This window comes from Pan paniscus, chromosome 12 (assembly GCF_029289425.2).
Source record: "Pan paniscus chromosome 12, NHGRI_mPanPan1-v2.0_pri, whole genome shotgun sequence".
Taxonomy (NCBI): domain Eukaryota; kingdom Metazoa; phylum Chordata; class Mammalia; order Primates; family Hominidae; genus Pan; species Pan paniscus.
In genome coordinates, this window is record NC_073261.2 from 25983428 (window position 1) to 26005816 (window position 22389).

Sequence of the window (22389 nt, forward strand, 5' to 3'; positions counted from 1 at the left end):
TGGCCAAATCTATGACTTGTTCAAAAATGCTGGTGCATCATGTACTAAGAATTCTTGATGTTGACAAATAAATATTTAAACATAAAAACAACATTGAGTAATCCCTTGAGAGGAAATAATTGAATCATTTCCTCCTATTTTAGAATCAACTTCTCAGGCTGATTAATAACTAATGCTTATTGCCTGTGCCCCGATATTAGGACACTTTCAGTTCTAAATGGTCTTGACATCAGGGACCTGGAGGCTGCCTTTCCAGATATTCCTTGACTCCTCATTTGGCAGACACCACTCAGGAAAGCTCCGCCAACCTTGGCAGCATTGGTGCCAGGAGTTTCAAAAGCAAAGGTGGGGGAGAGGAAATGCGAAGTAAGCAGCACTTTCTGGAACTTAGAAATTCTCTGTCTAGGGTCCAGAATGTGACTCCACCCCATCCCAAAACAGATTTCAGCTCCTTGGATTTAAGTCCCAGTAGGCCTCTCTGCCTGGATGAAGAAAAAAAAAAAAGGAGCTTTTCTAGAGTGCATAGAGTGCAGAGAAAGAGAAGGAGGGTGTGACTAAGAAGCTTCCCTCAAGGGGAGTGACAAAGGAAACCATAACCCTGAACTCTAGGGCTCCAGGTAAAACAAACTTGAAAAGCAAAATTTGATTTTAGCTATGCATAGTTGCGATGACCCTATCATGAGTAAACTCAACCTACGTTTATAAGTCATCACATCTCAGAAGGATTCAGGAACTAATTCCAGACCAATATAATAATATAATGATAATAGCTAACTTTTCTTTAGAATGTCCTCTATGCCAGACACAGTCTAAGTGATTTACATGTATTAATTCCTTCATTCTCATACTCACCCAAAGTGGCAGGCGCTATTATTATGATGCCCATTTTACAGACAAGGACACTGAGGCACAGAGAGATCAAGCAACTTGCCCATGTCACTTCACATTAAGGGGTGAAGTCAGAATTTGAACTCAAGAAGGCTGGCTCTGAAGACTAGACTAATCACAGAATCCAACTGCCACTGCTTGTGGAAGGTTCAGAAAGGAGGAGCTGCAAAAGGGAGAGTTATCAGTACGTTTTTTGAGCCAGCGTCTTTGCTCCCCATGGGGGCTGGGACTACTCTTGAATCTCTTATCTGTCAGGGATTTAGTCAGCCTTTTGGCCTGTGGAGTGGCTCTGAGAGGAAGAGATACACAGTCCTTTGACCGCGGGGAGATTGACCACGAGATGTTCGCCGTAAATTAGAGGAATTAGGTCTGCACATTACTATTCTTGACCTACTTGTGGAAGTCCGTTTTATCAGGATATTATTGCAGTTTGGGTGTGAGATCACAGCCAGGAGCCAGCGAGTCTGCAACGCTGCCTGCGATTCCCCAAGTGCTGAATAGGTTTGTTCAATAAAATAACACAAACTCGGAATTCTTTTACATTTGGTATCCCAAAACATCTTTTTAAAACATGTATTAAGTTGGAGCATTCATTCTTAAACTAGGCCACGTAAGCATTAGTTTCTCAGTTTAAAAAATAAAGCATCCATCAATTTTAACATCATAATGATGAAATTCTGCAGGAGTATTCATTAAGGTTGAACTCTTCCTATAAAATAATTCAGTTGTTCATTTGACACTTAAGACCTTTCATTCAAAGTACAATACTCTGTGGTCCTTATTAACATCACTCAAATTTTATAGATACAAATAAAAACCCAAGGATACGACTGTTTAAGTAATTTGACAAAGTTCACCCAGTTGTGGCTGGGGTTGAAACCAGACTTGCTGAACTTCAAAGTCAAGCTTTTTTCCCCCCAGTGTCAACTAAAAAAGAGAACATTCTCTATACCAGAGATTAGGGTGGTAAAGCTTTTCTTTTTATAATTTGGACTGGGTTATTAAAATAAGCTAGTCTATAATTTCTTCTTTGAAAAGAACTAAATTATTTTGGCTTCTCACTATTCAGGCACCATTCAACATAACAGAGAGTAGTTTATAGCAACTTCAGACAAACTGCAAAAAGGCAAGGGCTTCTAATACATGAATAAAGCAAGGCATTTTAAGCACTCATAAATTTCTGCCAACTTAATCGGAAATCTTCCAGTGTCTGCTTGTTTCTCTGGCAAACACCCACTTTTTTAAGACTTCTCATAACTACTCTCCCTTTTCAGATTAATCTCATAGAATCTAACCTCATTGAACCAGCTTTTTCTTAATTTTGTTACAGTTTTGAAATCCTGTATGTGCCTATTTATAATCTACTTCACTTACATAACCACTAAAAAAACAAAAAACAAAAGAACAAACAAAACCTTATGTTTTGAGGGCAACAACTAACTGCTGGCATATGGAATGTGACACTCAAATACTTCCGAACTTAGAAGGTATCTTTCAAGACTTCTTCATTTGACTTAGCAGATATCACACTGAAATGTAAAATGTAAATGTCCTAACACACTCCAGAGCTGGCCATGTGTGGCCTGCTCTTACTGTAAACCGGTATCAAAAGACAGGGAACTTGGTTACATTAATCTTATATGAATTTCAGTGAGTCAGGCTCTCATTCAGTGACTCTCACAATAAGCCGGGGATGGATTTTTTTTTCCCCTCATTTCACTAGAGGACATCTGGGTATCATTTTTATTCTGTTTTTTTGTTTTTTTTAATTGATGAAAATGTTTGCAGGACCTGCAGTGGATGAGGCAGAACAAGCATGCCCCTAGACGGCCTAGCCTGGGCCTCTGGAGAATATGCTGGGCCCCCCAGCTCCACTAGCTGTGTAGCCGTGGGCAAAGTGCTTGTCTCTGGGATCCTTCTTGCCCATACTCCAAACTCTAGGCCCACTCAAGCCTCCACTCCTTCCCTCCAAACTCCTTCTTGCTTCACCCAATCCTCCCCTCCAAAAACCAGAAGACCCGTCTGAATGGCTATTATCAAAAACTCAAAAAACAGCAGATGTTGGCATGGATGTGGAGAAAAGGGAATGCTTATACATTGTTGCTGGGAATGTCAATTAGCTCAATCTCTAAGGAAAACAGTATGAAGATTTCTCAATGAACCAAAAGTAAAACTACCATTCAACCCAGAAATCTCACTACTTTTCTAAGGAAAAGAAATTAGTGTGTAAAAAAGACACCTCTCCACCTCTACTAGTATGTTCACTGCAGCACGGTTCACAATAGGAAAGTCATGGAACCAACTCAAGTGTCCATCAACGGTTGACTAGATAAAGAAAATGTTGTACCTATGCACCACGGATTACTATTCAGCCATAAAAAGAATGAGATTATGTCCTTTGCTACATGGATGGAGCTGGAGACCATTATCTTAAGTGAACCAGTTAAGAAACAGAAAACCAAATACCACATGTTCTTACTCATATGTGGGAGCTAAACCATGGGTACGCATGGACATAAAGATGGAAATAATAGACACCGGGGACTCCAAAAGTAGGGAGGGTAGGGGGTGATGAATGAAAAATTACCTGCTGGGTACAATATTCACAATTTGGGTAAGACCAGTCCCCACCAGTAATGCAATATACCTTTGTAACAAACAAGTACATGTACCTTAGAATCTAAAATTTAAAAAAACAAACAAACAAAAACAGAAGAAACCATCATATATTCAAGGAACAAGTGGAATTCACAAAAGCTTCATGTCTCCAGAACAGAACTTCTGATCTCCTCCAGCCTCCTTGCCTCCCTTGGCCCAAAGAAAATTCAGCATCTCCCATTGTCTTCTAATTGTAATGATGACAACTCCATGCTGAATGTTGGCTCAGACCAAGACTCCATTTATTATTGACTCTTCTCTTCCTCACATATTGGACATGCAATCCATCAGGACAACTTATGGTTTCATCTTCAAAGGACATCCTACCTGCAATTGCATCTCTCCATTCTCAATGCCACCATCCTTGTCCAAGCCACCATGGTCTCTCACTTGGATTTGAATAACTGCTTCTAAATGGCTATCCCTGCTTCCACTTGTACCCTCTTAAGTATATTCCTAAAACAGACACTCTGGAGATTCTGTTAGAACCTAGGTCAAATCACGGGGGCCTCCAAAGTCTTCCACCTCACCCAGAGGAAAAGCCAACATCTTTACAGAAGCTGGGAGGTACCACATGATGGAACACCGCCAATCACCTCTCTGACCCCTCCCCTCCAACCCCGTATCCTCATTGCTGTTCCTTGAAGGCACCAGGCAGACATTGTTCCTTCTGCCTGGACAGCTTCTTCCTGTTACCCACCTCCTCCAAGAGCTAACTTACCTCCTCCAAGTGAGCACTCAAACTGTACATTCTCTGTGAGACTTAGCCTAACTACTCAATTTTCTGTTCTTTTTTTGCTTCTGAGTTTTAAAAATTGCACTGAAATTTACATAACATAAAATTAACTATTTTAAAGTGCACAATTTAGTGACATTTGGTACATTCACAATGTGGTACAATCACTAACTCTATCTAGTTTCAAAACATTTTCACCATCCCCAAGTATAACTCCGTACCCATTAACATGAAGTCCCCATTCTTCCTCTTCCACCACAAACCCATAGCCACCACCAATCTGCTTTCTGATTCTATGGGTTTATCTATTCTGAATATTTCCTATAAATGGAGTCACACAATAAGTGCCCTTTGTGACTGCCTTATTTCACTTAGCATAATCTTTTCAAGTTTTGTTCATATTGTAGCATGGGTCTGTACTTTATTGCTTCTAATGACTGAATAATATTCCACTGTGTGTACCTACCACACTTTGTTTATCCATTCATCCCTTAATGGGCATCTGGGTTGCTTCTAGCTATTGACTATTTTGAATAATGCTGCTACTAGTGTCCAAGCATTTGTTTGAGTTCCTGACCAATCAATTTTGAATTGCAATGTCTCCTCTCCCAGTCCCCATCTCCTTAACCTGCTCCAATCTTTTTCTAAGGCATTCATCACTGTCTAACATTCTACTTATGCATCACGTTTATTATTTTCTGTTTTATCCATTGGAATATGACCTCCAGAAGGCAAGACTATTTTTGTGAGTTTTGTCTATTGATATAGCTCATGTGCCTGGAAGAGCACCAAGTAGGTGCTCAGAAATGTTTACTTATTATCATTATTATTATTATTTCTGAGGCAAGGTCTCACTCTTTCACCCAGGATGGAGTGCAGTGCAGTGGTGTGATCATGGCTCACTGCAGCCTCCACCTCCCAGGCTCAGGTGATCCTCCCACCTCAGCCTCCAGAGTAGCTGGGACTACATGCACACATCACCATGACCAGCTAATTTTTGTATTTTTCGTAGAGATGGGGTTTCACCATATTGCCAAGGCTGGTCTCAAACATCTGGGCTCAATAGGTCCACCAACCTTGACCTCCCAAAGTGCTGGGATTACAGGCTTGAGTCACCATGCCCAGCCTCAGAAATATTTATTGAATGAACCAGTACAGATGACCAGGGGATGGAATTTGGGATTCAAAAAATAAAGCTTTTATATATGGATCTAAACAGGAGCAGTCTACCTTTTACCATGCTCTTACATCTCTACCCCGAATATCTGTCTTATTTCTTTTACCTCATCGGAAGATGAGACCTGAGTCACCCTTGGGAGGTCCCATGGGAACTCCTGGGCCGAGAAAAGATGGAGCATAGAGAGCCAGAAGAAGCTCTGTGGACTGCAGACACTCAGGAAAAAGAAATGGGCTGGTGGCCATGTGAAAAACAGCCAGCAGTCTTAACAGTTTGCACATGTGAAATGACTAAATCATCATTAAGATCCCTTCAAGACTAATATTTTAGACCATTGTGTAATTTCTCACATACTAATTCCACAGACTTTATTGCCATGGTCTGCATTTGTCATCCTTTATTTAGTTCATGTACATCTTCTTTTGTCCTGAGGTCAGTGTAACTTATTCTCCCAGCAGCAGAATCTGCTTCTAAAGCTTCTGTGGAAATCTAAAGTCTGCATGGCAAATTAAAGTACTGGGAATACCCAAGACATGGCTAAAGAATAAGAACAAAGAGAACTTACACAACCTGACCTTAAGACTTAATATAAAAGCTACCATAGTGAAAACAGTGTGGTATGGGCATAAAGACAGACATGTTGATCAAAGAAGAGAGAGTCCAGAAATAGACTCAAAAATATAGAGTAAATTGATGTTTGATTAGAGTGCCAACATAAGTTTATTGTGAAAAACACTGCCTTCGACACATAATGATAGAAAAATTGACTCTCTATGTGAAAAAGCTCTACCTCACATTATACAGAAAAATGAAATAAAAATGGATTGTATTACATAACAGAACATCTTAAACCTGAAGTAGGAACATATTTTTTAAATGGATACAAAAATCACTAATCATGAAAGAAAAATAAATCATAGCTGGGACTTTATTAAAATTAGAAACTCTTCTTCTTCAAAGACATCATTAGAATTTGAATAGACTAAGCCACAGACCAGACAAAATACTCATAATTTGCACATCAGATGAAAGACTTGTATCTATACTTCATAAATAACTCTTACAAGTTCATATGAAAAAGATAAAATAGCCCAATTTTTAAAATGAGGAAAAGACTTGTACTGATATTTCACAAAAGAAAATATATCAATGTTCAATAAGCACAGGACAAAGTGTACAAAGTTACTAGTTATTAGATAAATGTAAACAATTAAAATCACAATGAGATTCTACTTCTTCTTTTTATTATACTTTAAGTTTTAGGGTACATGTGCACAACATGCAGGTTTTTTACCTATGTATACATGTGCCATGTTGGTGTATTGCACCCATTAACTTGTCATTTAGGATGAGGTATATCGCCTAATGTTATGCCTCCCCCCTCCCCCCACCCCACAACAGGCTGTGGTGTGTGATGTTCCCCTTCTTGTGTCCATGTGTTCTCATTGTCCAATTCCCATCTATGAGTGAGAACATGTGGTGTTTGGTTTTTTGTCCTTGCGATAGTTTGCTGAGAATGATGGTTTCCAGCTTCATCCATGTCCCTACAAAGGACATGAACTCATCATTTTTTATGGCTGCATAGTATTCCATGGTGTACATGTACCACATTTTCTTAATCCAGTCTATCATTGTTGGACATTTGGCTTGGTTCCAAGTCTTTGCTATTGTGAATAGTGCCACAATAAACATACATGTGCATGTGTCTTTATAGCAGCATGATTTATAATCCTTTGGGTATATACCCAGTAATGGGATGGCTGGGTCAAATGGTAATTCTAGTTCTAGATCCCTGAGGAATCGCCACACTGACTTCCACAGTGGTTGAACTAGTTTACAGTCCCACCAACAGTGTAAAAGTGTTCCTATTTCTCCACATCCTCTCCAGCACCTGTTGTTTCCTGGCTTTTTAATGATCACCATTCTAACTGGTGTGAGATGGTATCTCATTGTGGTTTTGATTTGCATTTCTCTGATGGCCAGTGATGATGAGCAATTTTTCACGTGTCTTTTGGCTGCATAAATGTCTTATTTTGAGAGTTAGGAACACATTCGAAAATGGCACTATCTCCACCTTCTCAGCAGCCGAAAGAGAAGAAAGATATCCTTGGCCTTAAGTTGGAGAGCCCCGAGAAGGTAATGTGTGCACCCCGGGATGCCCGCCCACCTATAAGGCTCCATTCTGGCCGCCTAGGTAGGTTGCGGCAGCCTGAACGGGGCTCTGTGAGCTTCGGGCTGGACAGCGGTTCCTCAGCAGCCACTAGAGGGCGCAATGGCGCCGTAGGCAGGCACCGAAGTCCTTGTTTGCCGAGCTCAGGCGTGACCTTGTTTGTCCTGTGTCTCAAGAGAGGAAATGTTCATCTCTTTCTCAAGGTTCTTCACCCAGTGAGCTGCTTTCTTTTCCTCTTGATGTCATCCTTTTACACAGGCAGGAAATTATGTTCACTTCTACTATCCTGTGGTCATTTAAAACCGCAAACAAAGCTGATTGACCAGGAAGTCAGATAATTAAAAGAGCCATAAGTTCTTGATAAAGCCTTGTTGATTGAAGAAAGCAAAGTAGCCAAAGTATCGTGATTGACAGGGGGACCAGCAGCCTGAGAGGCTGAGCTCTCCAGATTGCAGTGGAAAGGCATAAGTTGGTTATTAAAACAAGTTGGCGAGCTGTGACCAGCATTTTGAAAAATTGAGCTAGACTTGAACAAAATAGAACAAATAACATAGAACAGAGCTTTTTCCATTCCGTGTGTGCATACTGAGTTGCTTACTAAATTATGTTTCTCATTGTACTTCAAAGTTTTAAAAATATGAAAGCCTTGACCGGGCTCGGTGGCTCATGCTTGTAATCCCAGCCTCGGTGACAAAAGCGAAACTCTGTCTCAAAAAAAAGGAGGAGAAGAAGAAATTTGGAGAAATGAGGCCATCAGAGAGGATGAGAGGACGAAAATATTCATCAGGACATAAAGCTTTGGTGGCTGTCAGACTGAGAAACAGTCCATCTACTAAGTGTGGGGAAAAAAAGCTATTGTGCATGACCCTCATGTTTCTCTATAGCCTCAATCACAGATTGGGTTTTGCCCAACTTTTCAGTGGACCACACCACGAAGGTAGTGGATTTAAGGTGAAAAATATTTGAATGTTGACAAGCTAATTGTCAGATGATTTTAGCAGAAATCAGTTTTCATTATTTAAACTGATAAGAAAATGTTTGTGATTTTGACAGGCATGGTAAACAAACAAAATTGTGATTTATGTTGCTCAAATGAGAATAAAATTTATTTCACAAATTACTGATATTTTTAACATTTACAGTTTAATTGTTCATTGTGGAAAAATAGAGAAAAGGGCATACGCTGTCCAAGCACAGGCTTCCATGTGGGCTCAGCCCACCATGACATGGGGATGAATCCCAACTCTCACCCACCATGACAGGTGATCCCCCCAGCTCTCACCCACCATGACAGGTGATCCCCCAAGATCTCACCCACAATGACATGGTGATTCCCCCAGCTCTCATCCACCATGACATGGGGATGCTCCGAGCTCTCACCCACCATGACGTGGGGATGCCTCCCCCCACCAGCCCTCACCCTCCACGACCATGGGGATAACCCCCAGCTCTCACCCTCCATGACCACGGGGATGGCCCCAGCTCTCACCCACCATGACATGGGGATGGCCCCAGTTCTTATCCCATCCTCCTCTTCTCTACGCCTGAGCTCAACTGGGTGTCTAGAATGCTAACCCTAGCCTCATTCTGCAGCAGAAAATAGGTGTAGGAATGAGGAGACATGGAGCAAAACAAGTCATCTTCCAGCCATAGGTGTCAGTCCAGCAAGTCTTAGCCAGTCGTGAGAGTACACTTCTTTCTTCTTGAGCCTAGTTCTGGGCATGAAATCAGGAAAGATCTATTTACTCCTTTTCTGATGTGGTGGGAGATGGGGGCTGATGAGGAAACCTGCCATGGGAATGCGAAAACCTCTACCTTGCTGTCAGTTCATCTGGTGGTATATCCCTGAGGCTTCCATTTCTCTTGGGTTATCTTTGCAAGGGGGTTATGCCAGAGGATCACAGGTGAGCAGTGGCAAATCTCACCTTTCCTATAAGAGCCCCAGAGGAAAGGTGAATTTGGATGACAAGAGCCAGGGCTCTGAGGTCCTTCTCAAGTGGAGAGCTCCTCTCCAGGGACAGCCTGGGAGATGAGGGTGGAATTGTATTAGTGAACAGCAGCATTTCTCAGAAGTCCCTGGGTGTATGGGAGGGGACATCCACACACAGAGTTCCCATCTCCCAGAATAATACTACTACTGGAGATGTGTGGCCTCTAACATTCAGACCCAGCAGCCACCACTCCTAAAGCCAGCATCACCCTCTGTAGCTCACTCCAGACCTCATCTGGAACAGCCTCTGTTCTTCAAGGAAACCAGGAAGGAATTTTCCACTTTACACAGCCCCAGATCAATACCAAACAAGCATGTGTTGGAGGGAAGTTTATAAATAAAAAACAGGACTAAGTGCCGAGGAAAGGTCAACCAACCATGACGTGGCAGGAAGTGGTCTGCGTCACTATGGGGTGCTGATGGGTGTGGGGGGCCCTGGGGACTGAGGCTCCCTGAGCACATTCCATATTTTGGCAGGCCAGCTCCTCATGGCATCCCACGGTTTGCCAAGCACTTTTCGCATGTATATCTTCATCTTGCTTGGTCCTCCGGGGAAAGACCACACCTTCCCGGTCCCTTTATTTAATGTGACTGGGTCTTTCCCAGGGCCTCTCTCACGAGCCGACTCAGGGTATTTGAGGGGAGATACCAAAGGTAGTGGGTTTTGTGGCTGACTCAGTCATTATGGGAAGGTGAATGTAAAGGTAACCCAGCGACTCAGCACCTGTATTTCACCTCTCTGGTCCAATCTCCGCTCGCAGCCCTACCTCCAGGTCAGTCCCTGGGGATTCCCAGGGGAGTCTCTAATTCCCTCAAGCCAGGGTCTTGGAAAGGAGTGATGAGGGTTTACAGCTAATTCATAGTATTAAAAAACTTTGTGAATCATTAAATTATAAATTGGCCTGTGATGAAGGCACACTGGCTCCTTGGAAACTGACTTCACTTTGCTTGGAGTAGAATTCTGGAGCCCACCCCCAAGGGCTAGGGATAGGACCCCATTGACCTCATATCTGCACCAAGCCCAGCTGGAGAAACGGGAGAGAATTGAGGGTGGCCTTCAGCTTTCCCATAAACTACCTTTTTGTCCCTTAGCCGTTGAACTCTTAAACCTCCTTTCTTATACAAATTTGGACTTGAGACCATGAGCGGAGCTGTTACCTGCCAACCTGCCTACATGTCAGCGGTGATGCCAGGCTACTTCAATTATTTGTATTCTTGCTGCATTGCATCCCTATTATTTGATTAGGAATTAGTAGAACTTTAAAAAGTTTCTTTGCATCTCGATTTCTCTCTCCAACATGAGAGTCGTTATTCCTCATGGAGGATTTGCTAGTTTAATTAAAACAGGCTGTTTCTCCTATTGCACCCAAGAGGAAAATGGGCATTACTGATCTGTTCCGCATTCTGTCCCCTCACTCGCTGCCGTTCTCTTCTCTGGGCTGGTCTCTGAAGGCTGCCTGCAGTGCTGGAGTGGGCAGGGTGGCTGCGGGCTGGCTGAGGACGCTTCGTCCTTCCTTCTGTGGAGTGCATGTGAGACCAGGCCACGCCAGGAAACCCCCTGAGGGCAGTGGGCACCACCTCTGGCCACTTGACTAACCCCGGCGCAGTAAGATCTGGACCGCAAAGGGTGAGTGGTCACTGGCTCGCGGTTTGGTGAGGATTTGGGGAATACACCCACCCCATTCAGATTTGAGGGCATCTCAGCACCCTTCCCCCTTCCTTCCCAGCCATTTCCCTCTGCAGGATGGAGGCAGCCAGAGGCAGCCACAGTGTGGGGAGAGTGGGAGAGGTGCGGGGACGTGTCCTCTCTGAAGGGTGTGCCTGTGAATTTTAGAAAATGGATTCTCTAGCAATTAATTATTTATAAATGAATGACCACACTCACAGGACATCAGTCGAGGCTGTCAGCAAAATAGAAAGCTGACCCGTCAGAAGAAAAGGTATTTTCTGGAAACCTCTGACTTCCCGGAGACCAGCACTGTTGGTAAATTCTTTAACTGGAGTTTTATAAGTCAAAAAGCTTCCCTCTTTCCAACATGTGTCACTACTTTCTTTTTATTGAAAAGTATCAAAAATGTAACAGTAGTAATGAATTATAGTAGCCATTTTTTAATGCTGTTATTCTTAAAATGTATTTTATGTCCTACCTCAGAGCAATGGGGAGGCAATGGGAAGGCAATAGGGAGGCATAGCTTAATGGGCACAGAATTTCAGCTTGAGAGGATGAAACAATTCTGGAATGGATGGTGGTGATGGCCGCACAACAGTGTGAATATACTTAATGCCACTTAAAAATTGTTAAAATGGTGAATTTTATGTTCATATAGTTTACCGAAATAAAAATTTTAAAAAGAAAATGTTAAATAAAGAGTGGACCAATGTCAAGTCGAGGCCTCCATAGGATGCTAAACAAATGTGTAATGTGAGGTCACCTTGGAACATAAATTCTTCAAAGACAGGAGCGGGTTCCTTAGCACCTGAAAGTCCATCCCACACTGGGTACCACCCATCGCCTGTGAACGAGGGCACAGCACCTCCTAACCCACCCTGCTCCCCATGCCATCCTAGGGCCACAGGCCTCCTGACACCCTCTGGCTCCCCCTCTCGCCCCTGCTGGCTGGCTCTCAGGGCTGACTCCCTTCCAGCCCCCACTGACTGCTTACTAAGTCTCAGTGTCAACAACTTACAGCTTCAGAAGGTTGAGCTATGCCTAATTCCCTCAGGCCAGGGTCTTGGAAAAAAGTGATGAGGGTTTACAGCTAATTTTTAGTATTAAAAACCTTTAATCATTAAGTTATAAATTGGCCTGTGACAAGGGCACATTGGCTCATTGGAAACTGACTTTGCCTTGCTTGGACTATACTTCTATCATCTGTGTGCTAATTGCGTCTCTCACAGGCTGCTCAGAATTCTGGTTGACATGTGTCTAAAAGAGAGAGAAAAGGAATTCCTGCTTGCTTTAGTTTGACAGATAAAGCCTCTCAAACATGGAAGGGTGACCAAGAGGCAGTCATGGCCACTCCCGTGGGTCCCCACTGGTCTAGGTGACTTTTAACTTGCTTCTGGAAGCACAGTGCTAAGGCTATGTTTGCAGCTCTTTGTCTGCACTGACAGAGTGAGAGAAACGCAGACACAGCAAATGACCCCTGAGCATGGGGCCCTGAGGACACTGGACAGGCGTGGACAAATACTGCTATCCTTGCCAACCCTCTCCTGGCGCTAGACTGCCCTCCTGTGGTCCCCCGACAGCACAGGCTCCCATCTCAGACTCTATGGGTGCCACATCATGGGCAAACTTCCGGGCATGTCCACTGCCATTTCTAAAACCCTCCAGGTCCTGTTCTCAAGGGGCCCAAGTGCTGTATCCATCCAGGCCTCAGTGAGTGGGCATGTGTCAATAAGCCCATAGGCTAAAGAGGGCCTTCTGCAGAAGCCGTGTGTTTCCCTGAAGAAGCAGCTCTGATCGAAGCAAACAAATGACAACAAACACAACAGACCCTCTCACTAGTACTCAACTGCCAGCTTCAGAACAGACGGCCCCGATGAAATGTGTCCTCCTCCAGCTGTGAGCCACCGCGCAATGATAGACCCTCCATCAGTGCGTGACGAACCTCGTGTCCTCCCACCCGCTCACCTGCGGTGCGGTAGCAAGGTGTGTGCTGCGGCAGCTGGACCGGAGGAGACGGCCGACACCTTCTGGGCGGCATGTGGTATCTCACTGTCTTCCAAAACTTGGTCTTCATACACTGTGACTGCTCCGTGAAGTCCCCATGCCACCGGATGGCACCATGCTTCTGTTTGAGGTACTGAATTGACTCTGGCATGACTGTGTAGTCCTCGATTTTCTCCAGCTCAATGAGAATAACCTTCATCCCGTCCTGGATCAGGGCACTGTAGACCGCGATTTGTTCTTCTGACAGGTTCTTCAACAGGCCAAAGCCCAGCGATTCGGGGACCACAATGACAATCAGCCTCCTGCACAGCTTAACGTTTTCATCGATGACATTGGCCACGGCTGGAAATAAAGAAAGAAGGCTCAGAAGAACTCACAATTAAAACAGCCCGGGTCTTAATGCTAGTGAGAATATTTGAAACAGGCCAGGAGAAAATTGACTTTTTTTTTTTTAAATGAAGTCTCACTGTGTTGCCCAGGTTGCAGTGCAGGGATGCAATCTCAGCTCACTGCAACCTCCACCTCCCAGGTTCAAGCGATTCTCCTGCCTCAGCCTCCTAAGTACCTGGGATTACAGACACGTACCACCACGCCCAGCTAATTTTTGCGTTTTTAGTAGAAACGGGGTTTTACCACAAGCTGGTGTCGAACTCCTGACCTCAAGTGATCTGCCCACCTCGGCCTCTCAAGGTGCTGGGGTTACAGGTGTGAGCCACCTTGCCTGGCCAAAAATGGACTTCAAAATAAACATGACTTAGTCAGGAATGGATTAATACAAGTTTTGGGTTTTTTTCTTTTTTTTAATATTTGTCACCTCTTCTGTGAAGCCTTTGTGGCTTTCCCTGGAGCCTTGGTCCTCTATAGTCATGAATCATGTTTTGCATGTGGTTTCTTTGTATGTCACTTTCCCTGGCCAACAAGTATCTGATGGTTCCTAACTCTGTATCCCCAGACTAGCTGAAGGTCTGGTGTATATTAGCAGATGAACACGTTTTTAAAAATAGATTTTAAAAGGATAGGAAAATGTAGTTAGCTGAAATGTTGCATTAATCTTGAATCCGTGTTTTCCTTTTGTTCTTTATAGTTATTTAAATGACCAGGATTTATGTGAGTAATTTAGAAACCAAATAACATGCCCTGATGATTGCTTGGGAAAGGGAGGGTTCTCTAAATACCCAGCTCTGCAGATGCTATTCAGTCTACAGTTGCCTCTCATAGGAAATAAGAATAGACTGGAACCTCCCTGAGGACAGGCCCTTCTGCTTGGCTGATTTTCATATTTCTAGTGCCTAGAATACTGTCCATCACATAGAGGTTTTCAGTAAATATTTGTTGAATAAGTTTGTGAATTGGTGTTTACTGGTGACTAGAAAAGAATGTTTATTTCAGATTTCAGCCATTTTGCTGTATAGCCTTCCAAGAAGGAGAACAAAGGGACAGGAAAGCACTGTTGTGTGAGTGTCTAAAGTGTGCTGAGCTCCATGCCGGGGGCCCCTTCTCAGGTTTTCTCATTCAGTTCTCTCATCTGAGTCAGGGAAGCACCCCATCCCCATTTTACAGATGAGACAACTGAGGTTGAGAGAAGTTAACTGAACTGTCCAAAGCCACCTTCCTATCAAATGGGAAAAGTACACTAAAACTTCCATTATATTTAGGGAGGGGAGGGGGCAAGTAGGGTCGAGGTTTATAAAATCAGCTTTAAGCACCACCTGATTTACATTGTTCAAACCCATGGAAAACACCCAGCAGTTCATCTCAGGGATGTAAGGGCAAATGACCACTCGCCACCTTTCAGTCCTTTAGCCACCACTACATCACTGGCCACCTGTTTCTGTGAATGGCTTAACCATATCCTCACTCAAAGTGAGATGCGTGCTGCTGCAAGCAGGAATCTCAGGCACTGCGGGGCAGGGAGGAGCCTAGAGCAGGCAAAGAGCTTGGGCCTAACCTCCTTGGCTGGGGGCTGGGGGCTGACGGGCAGGGGGCGCTGGTCATAGACTTTCTGTGGTTCCATGGGGAAGGCAGGCAGAGTCACCGCCATTAGTAAAGTGGAGGAACAGAGGGGTCGCTTTCCTTCTTTTATTTGTTATTTTTACACCTCACTTAAAACCCACCTTGTCCAGGGAATTCATCTCTGCCGAATATAAACAATTTATATCCACATTGTCTCTCCAACACCTCGGGCAGGATATTCAACACCAGGGCATCCACGGCATGCCTCTGGCTTTCCTTGTGGGGCTTGGGGTATAAGACATAGGCGTCATACAGCTTCCCATCTGAAAAGGAATTGGACAAGCTCGTGGAATTGTTGCTACCAAATTCTCTCATGTTAACAAACCGGAAGCCTGAGCGGCTACCATGGTGTCCTTTGGCCTGGGTTCCATGACTTCTGAGTGCCCAGTTGGCTGACTTGGTGCCAGGGGCTGCCAAGGGACATCACGTCCTCTCACAAATGGACCCCTGAGGGAGGTGGTCTTATTCTCAATGCTCAAGAGTGAAGCTGAGGCTGGGTAGGCTGCATCACATCTGCAATCCCTAACCCTACCCCTACCCCATGTCTTTTTATTCTAAGTCTACCACTCCCTGTGATGTGGCCAGAAATGAGAATTAAAGGCAGGAGACTCGTCCAGCGCAGTGGTGCATGGCTGTAATAAACAAGCTGAAGCAGGAGGATAGCTTGAGGCCAGGAATTCAAGACTACCCTTGGCAACATAACAAGACTCTCCAAAGAAAACAATTTTCAAAAAGTTAGCCAGGCATGATAGCTCAGGCCTGAAATCCCAGCTACTCAGGAGGCTGAAATGGGAGCTTAGGAGTTCAAGGATGTGGCCAGGCATGGTGGCTCATGCCTGTAATCCCAGCACTTTGGGAGGCCAAAGCAGGCGGATCACCTGAGGTCAGGAGTTCAAGACCAGCCTGGCCAACATGGTGAAACCCTGTCTCTACTAAAAATACAAAAAATTAGCCAGACATGGTGGTGGGCACCTGCAATCCCAGCTACTCAGGAGGCTGAGGCAGGAGAATCGCTTGAACCTGGGAGGCGAAGGTTTCAGTGAGCCGAGATCACACCACTGCACTCCAGCCTGGGCAACAAGAGCAAAACTCTGTCTCGGAAAAAAAAAAAAAAAAAAGAGTTCAAGGATGCAGTGAGCTATGATCACGCCGCTGCACTCCAGCCTGGATGACAGAATAAGACCACATCTCTAAAACAAACAAAAAAAGATCTCTAAAATAAACAAACAAAAAAGCAGGAAACTCTAGCCATTTACCCATGTTACCCTCAGCGTGTCCTGTATGACGAAGCACTGTCCTAACTGCACCAGGCAAAACTGGATGACTCCCTCTTGATTCAGGCCCACCAGTGAATTCCATCACTACAAACCCACAGACTCACATCTGTGAAACAAGAGAAAAAGCAATTGAGCAGACTCTAGTAATCTGCAGTGCCATTGAGAGAAGTCAAACCCAATGGTGCATGTCGTCGTCATCAGCATTTATTGAGCAACCTCGAAAGCAGCCCCTGCATTGGCCAATGCAGAGATGAACAAGACCTCACTGGGCAGACCATTCACATGCACAGAAATTAAACAACACAAGACACTACGAGGCGACGAGAGTCAAACAAACAGAAAAGACAGCAAGAAACAAAAATCCCCATGGTCTGGAGTTATTGAAAAAAAATTCGCAATGAACATGGGACCGCTCCTGGATTTTTTTTTATTTTATTTTATTTTTATTTTATTTTTAGGTGGAGTCTCGCTCATGTCTCTCAGGCTGGAGTGCAGTGGCGCCATCTTGGCTCACTGCAACCTCCATGTCACAGGTTCAAGCGATTCTCCTGCCTCAGCCTCCTGAGTAGCTGGGATTATGGGCGCCCGCCATTAGGCCCGGCTAATCTTTGTACTTTTAGCAGAGACGGGGTTTCACCATGTTGGCCAGGCTGGAGCTCCTGGATTTTAAAGGGTGGGAGAGTTTAGGGGAAAAAAGTGAGGGTCTAAGAGTGGATGGTAAACAGGCTTGCAGGGGAGCAGCTTCAGAAGGGCATGGAAGGAGGAATAATTCCCTACTCAGGAATCCTGTGAATGAATAAGGAACTTCAGCAGGCCAGAGGGCTTGAGTGGAAGAAGAGGTAAGTGTGGGCGTCTCATTGGAAAACGCGATTTCGAGCTTTGGGCTGTTTAGAAACTCAGACAGCCTAGTAGGTACGAGAGAGGGGTGGTGTCCTTTTCTATTCCCTTTATATGAGAGTTTGTTGGATGAGCAGACTTGCAGAAAGAGGTGATTTTAAGATTAATAAGGGAAAGGAAAGCCTTGTATTCTTCTAGCTTTCGTCCAAATAATAGTAATGAAAATGTGCACAGATCTTGACAGTTTACATAACACCGTTTCTCATTCCATCAATTCTCACACCAACCACTGCTGACCTTCGGGTCCCTGCTCACCATTCTTGGCCATCTCTTATGGAGAATGGTAACACAAACACACATGCATGCACATGCATGCACACCCATGTTTGCACATGTAGTCATACACACGCATGCACACACACACGTGCACACTCCTTGTCTGCCTCCCCACCCCATCATGAAAGGAAGCTGTGTAAGAGTGGAGACTTTTTTGGCTCCCTGCCCTGCCCTCAGCCACTGGAGCAGGACCGGGTGCAGAGGAGGCCTTCATCAGTGCTCACCGAATATCCAAATGAAGCTTGATTTTACGGAGGCTCAAAGAGCTTATATCTATGTTGGGGATGAATCTGAGATCAGACTCAGCTTTTTAAAGTGGGATCACAGGGCAGGTACAAAAGGGATAACTAATTTGTGTCTTGAATTGGCAAAAACCCAACATAGCTGAAACTCCTTGTGGAATCATAAAGGTCACTGATCAGGGCCACTGCTCAAATAAGTGGATACTTTTCTGTGTGAAATTTCATAGCACACATTTGACTTTCCAAAGCCAGAGGATTTTTTTTCCGTAGATAGAAAATGGGAAAAGAAACATTTCATAAGTTTCTTATGTTTCTGAACTTTTGGAGAAGGAATTCAATTTTCCCACTTAAAAATGTGATCATATTAATCCTTTGGTTTCTGATGAAGGGCTGGGTGAGTTGATGCTCGGTTCACCACAGAGAATAACGTCTCTGGTAAATACAGTGTTTCCTGGTCTATTCTAAACTACAGCAGACATGCAGGCTTATTGCCACTTGTCCCAGACCCTGCCACTAGTTATCTCTCTTCTCTCAATCTGTTTCTTTTTACCTACTGTTTCTGATTTTTAAAACAAACAAACAAACAAACCTTGTGTGCTAAGTGTATTCTCTCTTTTGCGAATGTTCCCTGTTCCCTGTTTCTAAACAAGGTGTCTGAGGATATAGGTACTTGTTGCTCTCCAACTTCAGGATCAGAAGACATTTGAGTAGGAAGAAAGTCTCACACCTTTGAAAAATTCAAAATGTACAAATGTGCCCAATTTTTTGGTCATCTTTTTTTTCTTTCTGTCTGACTAAGCTTTTGAGTAGAAATAGAACTTGCTGATGTTCTCAAAACGTAGTGACTTTTCATCACTTTCAAATGACTAATTCATAATTTACTGACCAATACATTAATAGCAAAAGATCAAGTCGTAGTCTTTTGCTTTTTGCATCAGGCCGCTGGTTTTGAAGAGCCTTGCCAGGCAACAGCACCTCAACATTTCCCGGCTTTGCTTCTCATGATCAACCGTGTGGGACATGGTTCTATCCCCAAATTATGAGTAAGGAAGCTGAGACCAGCAAGACTGTGCGATCTCTCCAAAGTCTCCCAGCTGGTGAGTGCATAGCCTTGATGTAAACCCAGGTCCACCGCTCCTTTTGCTGTGACTAAAATGAGAAATGGGAGCAGGAAATTTCACAAAACTTATCCCTGATTAGTCCTGTGCAGCTGTGTCAGTCTGAATTTTCCAAGAGTAGCCCCAGCAATATTTCCAGTCCCACGTGTTCTTCCAGAACTTTTCCACACCCTAGCAAAGAAGCAGAGTCTATTTCCACTCCCTTAAAATTGTTATGTCCTTCTTGATCTTGGCAACAATATATAAAAGCTCATTCACATAAATTCATGTCTATGAAATACTGTCTAAAGATTATTCAATTCCCTACTTTCTCTCAATATGATATTGCTAAATTTTAGGCCTGATGAAACCAGAATAGTGGAAAATTCAGATTCAATCTGGCCTCCACGCAAATGCTTTTACTGAACTGCAGGAGGTTTGGTGGGTTTACCCCCAATATGCATAGAAAACACTAGAAGAAAAGCCACACAAAACACGCTATGACATTTACCATGGGAAAGTTGTTGCAGTCAAGCTTCCCTACACCATGCCCTTTTGAAATGAGGACTCCCTATGGGGAAAAAAAATCTGCCTTTGGAAATTAGTCTCAGAAAAAGCCATGTTCTCTCATGAAAATCTGAAAGGTTGTTGTGAACGGCACACAGTGGATCTTGTCATTGCCTTTGCTTTAGCTTGAAAAGCAAATTCACCTTTAATAATTGTTAAAGGTGTCATTAACTCTACCCCGACTTGTTTTCCCATTGTCCCCTTGGTTTCCCTTTGATCACTCTAACTGTTTGGCTTGTCTTCGTTTTAACCATTCTATCCTACATGCACCTTCTCCAAAGACCTATCTGGAGTAAGGCGAGGCATTTTCAAATCTCTCTAGGAGATCTGTACACAGACCCTTCCATCCTCGTACACACATGCACCCCTGCCAGGAGAATTTGTAAAGCTCCAGTGGCTTGCTAGAGAAGATACAGAACTTGCTGACTTCAGCCAGGGCTGTCAATGGCTCCTCCTAAAATGGTGAGTCATGCACACCTAATTATTAATTGAGTGATACAGCTTAGCTAACCTAGTCAGGGTAAATGACTTATCCTACGAAGGACATTATTTCTCTCTTTCTCATTTTCATCCATTAATCGGTATTTCCTGATTTAACTCAGAAAATATCCTCAAGGGGAACAAGGACAAACAGGATCTGGGACTAATCTCAGAATCTCATCAGTAGCTCACTGTTAAAGCCAACACACAGAGATATTACAGGGCAGTTCTCGTAGACGGAGCTGTAGAGAATTTCATCACAAAATGCACACATACTTTTCTGAATTAAGCAAAATAAAAATAAAGAAAAAAAGGACCCCTGGCTGCCTGTTAGCCTCCATCGCCAAATCCTCTGCCCACTGGTGCAGAATCTGGGCTGCGTCCCAGTCTCGGCAGAGGGCGGGGCTGCCTAACTCTCTCATCTGCCCAGCCCCCACTACTCCGTGTGAGTCACTATTCCTGTTTTCTCTTCCTGCTAAACTCGACCTCACTAGCAGCTTCCCCACACACTCTGCACAACACCCATAAGTCACAGCTATAGTCACGCTCCTGGGAGTCGCAGTGACTCAGTGAGAGAGTCACTGACAGAGTCAGTGAGAGAGAGAGACAGTGAGAGAGACACACCACGGGGCCTGAGCTTCCAGGAAGAATACGTAAAGTGACGCAGGCTTCTGTTAGTCAAAAAGTAGAAAGCAACTGAACCACTCAACTCTGTGTCAGAAAACAATCAGTGGTGGGGGACTGAACTGTCTTCTTCTCAAAGACGCAAGCAGGAGAGAGCAGTCATGGGTGTGCTTAGACGGGGCGGCCTCTGCAGATGCCAGAGCCAAAACCAGAGACCCCCTCCCCATGCCCAGTCGGACTATCCACAGTACTAGCAGCACTTCAGGTTGCACTGGACACTTAAGGTTCAGATGACTTTTGTCATTAAAAAGGAGTTTATCGCTTTCTACATTGCTCAGGGTTGCTAATTCTGAATTCTGAAATTTAATTTGGAAAAAATCCAAGTTAGGATAGCTATGTTTTATCAAACATGTGGGCAACAACTGTGCTGTGTATTTTATGTGCAAAGCAAGCACTTGATGCCAGTGACCTCTTTTATGTTTTAGCTGGCCCATAAAACGTTCTCAGACAACCAGTTTCCCTCCCTTTCCTGCTCTTGTCACTCAGGCCTCTGGACTTAAAAGGTATAAATTCGTGCATCTCCACACAGATCAGCTACACCAGGCTTCTTTGAGCTTATATTAATTTTTTTCATCTAATTAGGGGACTTTAGAGCAGATTTATTACTTTTGCAAGGCCTTAATAGATTGTATCTGTTCTAAGACAAAACAAAACAAAACAAAAGTAGCATGAAGAGTCACAAGCACCATGGTGGGAAATGCCAGGCTCTCAGAGAGTCAGGATCACACTGAGGCATTTCTGTGCCAAACAGCACTGGCAGGACATAGGCCCACAGACTAAAACCCACAGCTGTGGTGTTGGGGATTTGTTTTGACCTCCAGAGAAGCAAGAGGCCGCCCTGTGGCCCAGGCCCCGCTGAATGCTTCCCTGTACTTCAACTCAGTTATTCCCACTGTCAAAAAGCAGGATTTAATCACTTTCCCTTTCTTTGTTTCTTTCTTTTATCTTTCCTTCCTTCTTTTTTCCCTTCCTCCCTTCTCCTCCCTCTCTCTCCCCTGCTTTCTTTAGTTTCTTTTCTATGAAACTCCCTTCTTCCCTCCGTTTTCCCTCCCTCTCTCCTTTCCTTCCTCCCTCTCTCTCTCTTTCTTTCCTCCCTCCCTGTCTCCTTCCTTCCTTCCTCTATTCCTTTCTATAGCTGAGAAATAGAAGAAAGTTAAACATCTTTCTAAGTTTACATAGGGAGTAAGTGGAGAAGTCACATTCAAACTTGGTTTGATCTCTCTCCATATCTGAGAGTTGAAGACTTAAATCCCTTCAGGCACCAAGTACAGGGCCTAGAGAGAGCTCCAACCGCAGGCAGCTCATCCCTCTCCATGATCCAGATTCTGAGAAAGTACCCACTGTGCTGAGCACACATCATGGATGGAGAGCACTTTGGTTTCAGAGAAACTTTCCCACAGTGGACGGAGGATGGGCGTGGAAACTTTTGTAACATGGTTGCAGCAGGACATAGAAGATGATCTCCTCCTGCAGCTTAGCGAATATTTCCTCAATCACTACGAGCCTGCAAGCCTTATCTGACCAAATGATGCTGGTGATTAGGGACAAATCATTTCTTTAAAGC

The 22389-nt window shown here is 44.0% G+C and overlaps 1 protein-coding gene across 5 annotated transcripts in view; it reads right to left on the reverse strand.

The window, feature by feature from the left end:
- Positions 1–11660: 11660 nt before the first annotated feature.
- IL1RL2 (interleukin 1 receptor like 2) overlaps positions 11661–22389 on the reverse strand; it is a 54402-nt gene continuing 43673 nt past the window's right edge. For all 5 annotated transcript variants that reach the window (XM_034952055.3, XM_063594715.1, XM_034952053.3 and 2 more), the window contains 2 exons: positions 15407–15568; positions 11661–13634 (listed from right to left, as the gene is read on the reverse strand). In XM_034952055.3, the coding sequence (XP_034807946.2) occupies positions 13144–13634; positions 15407–15568 (653 nt within the window). In that variant the 3' untranslated portion in view covers positions 11661–13143. The remainder of the gene's footprint in view (positions 13635–15406; positions 15569–22389) is intronic.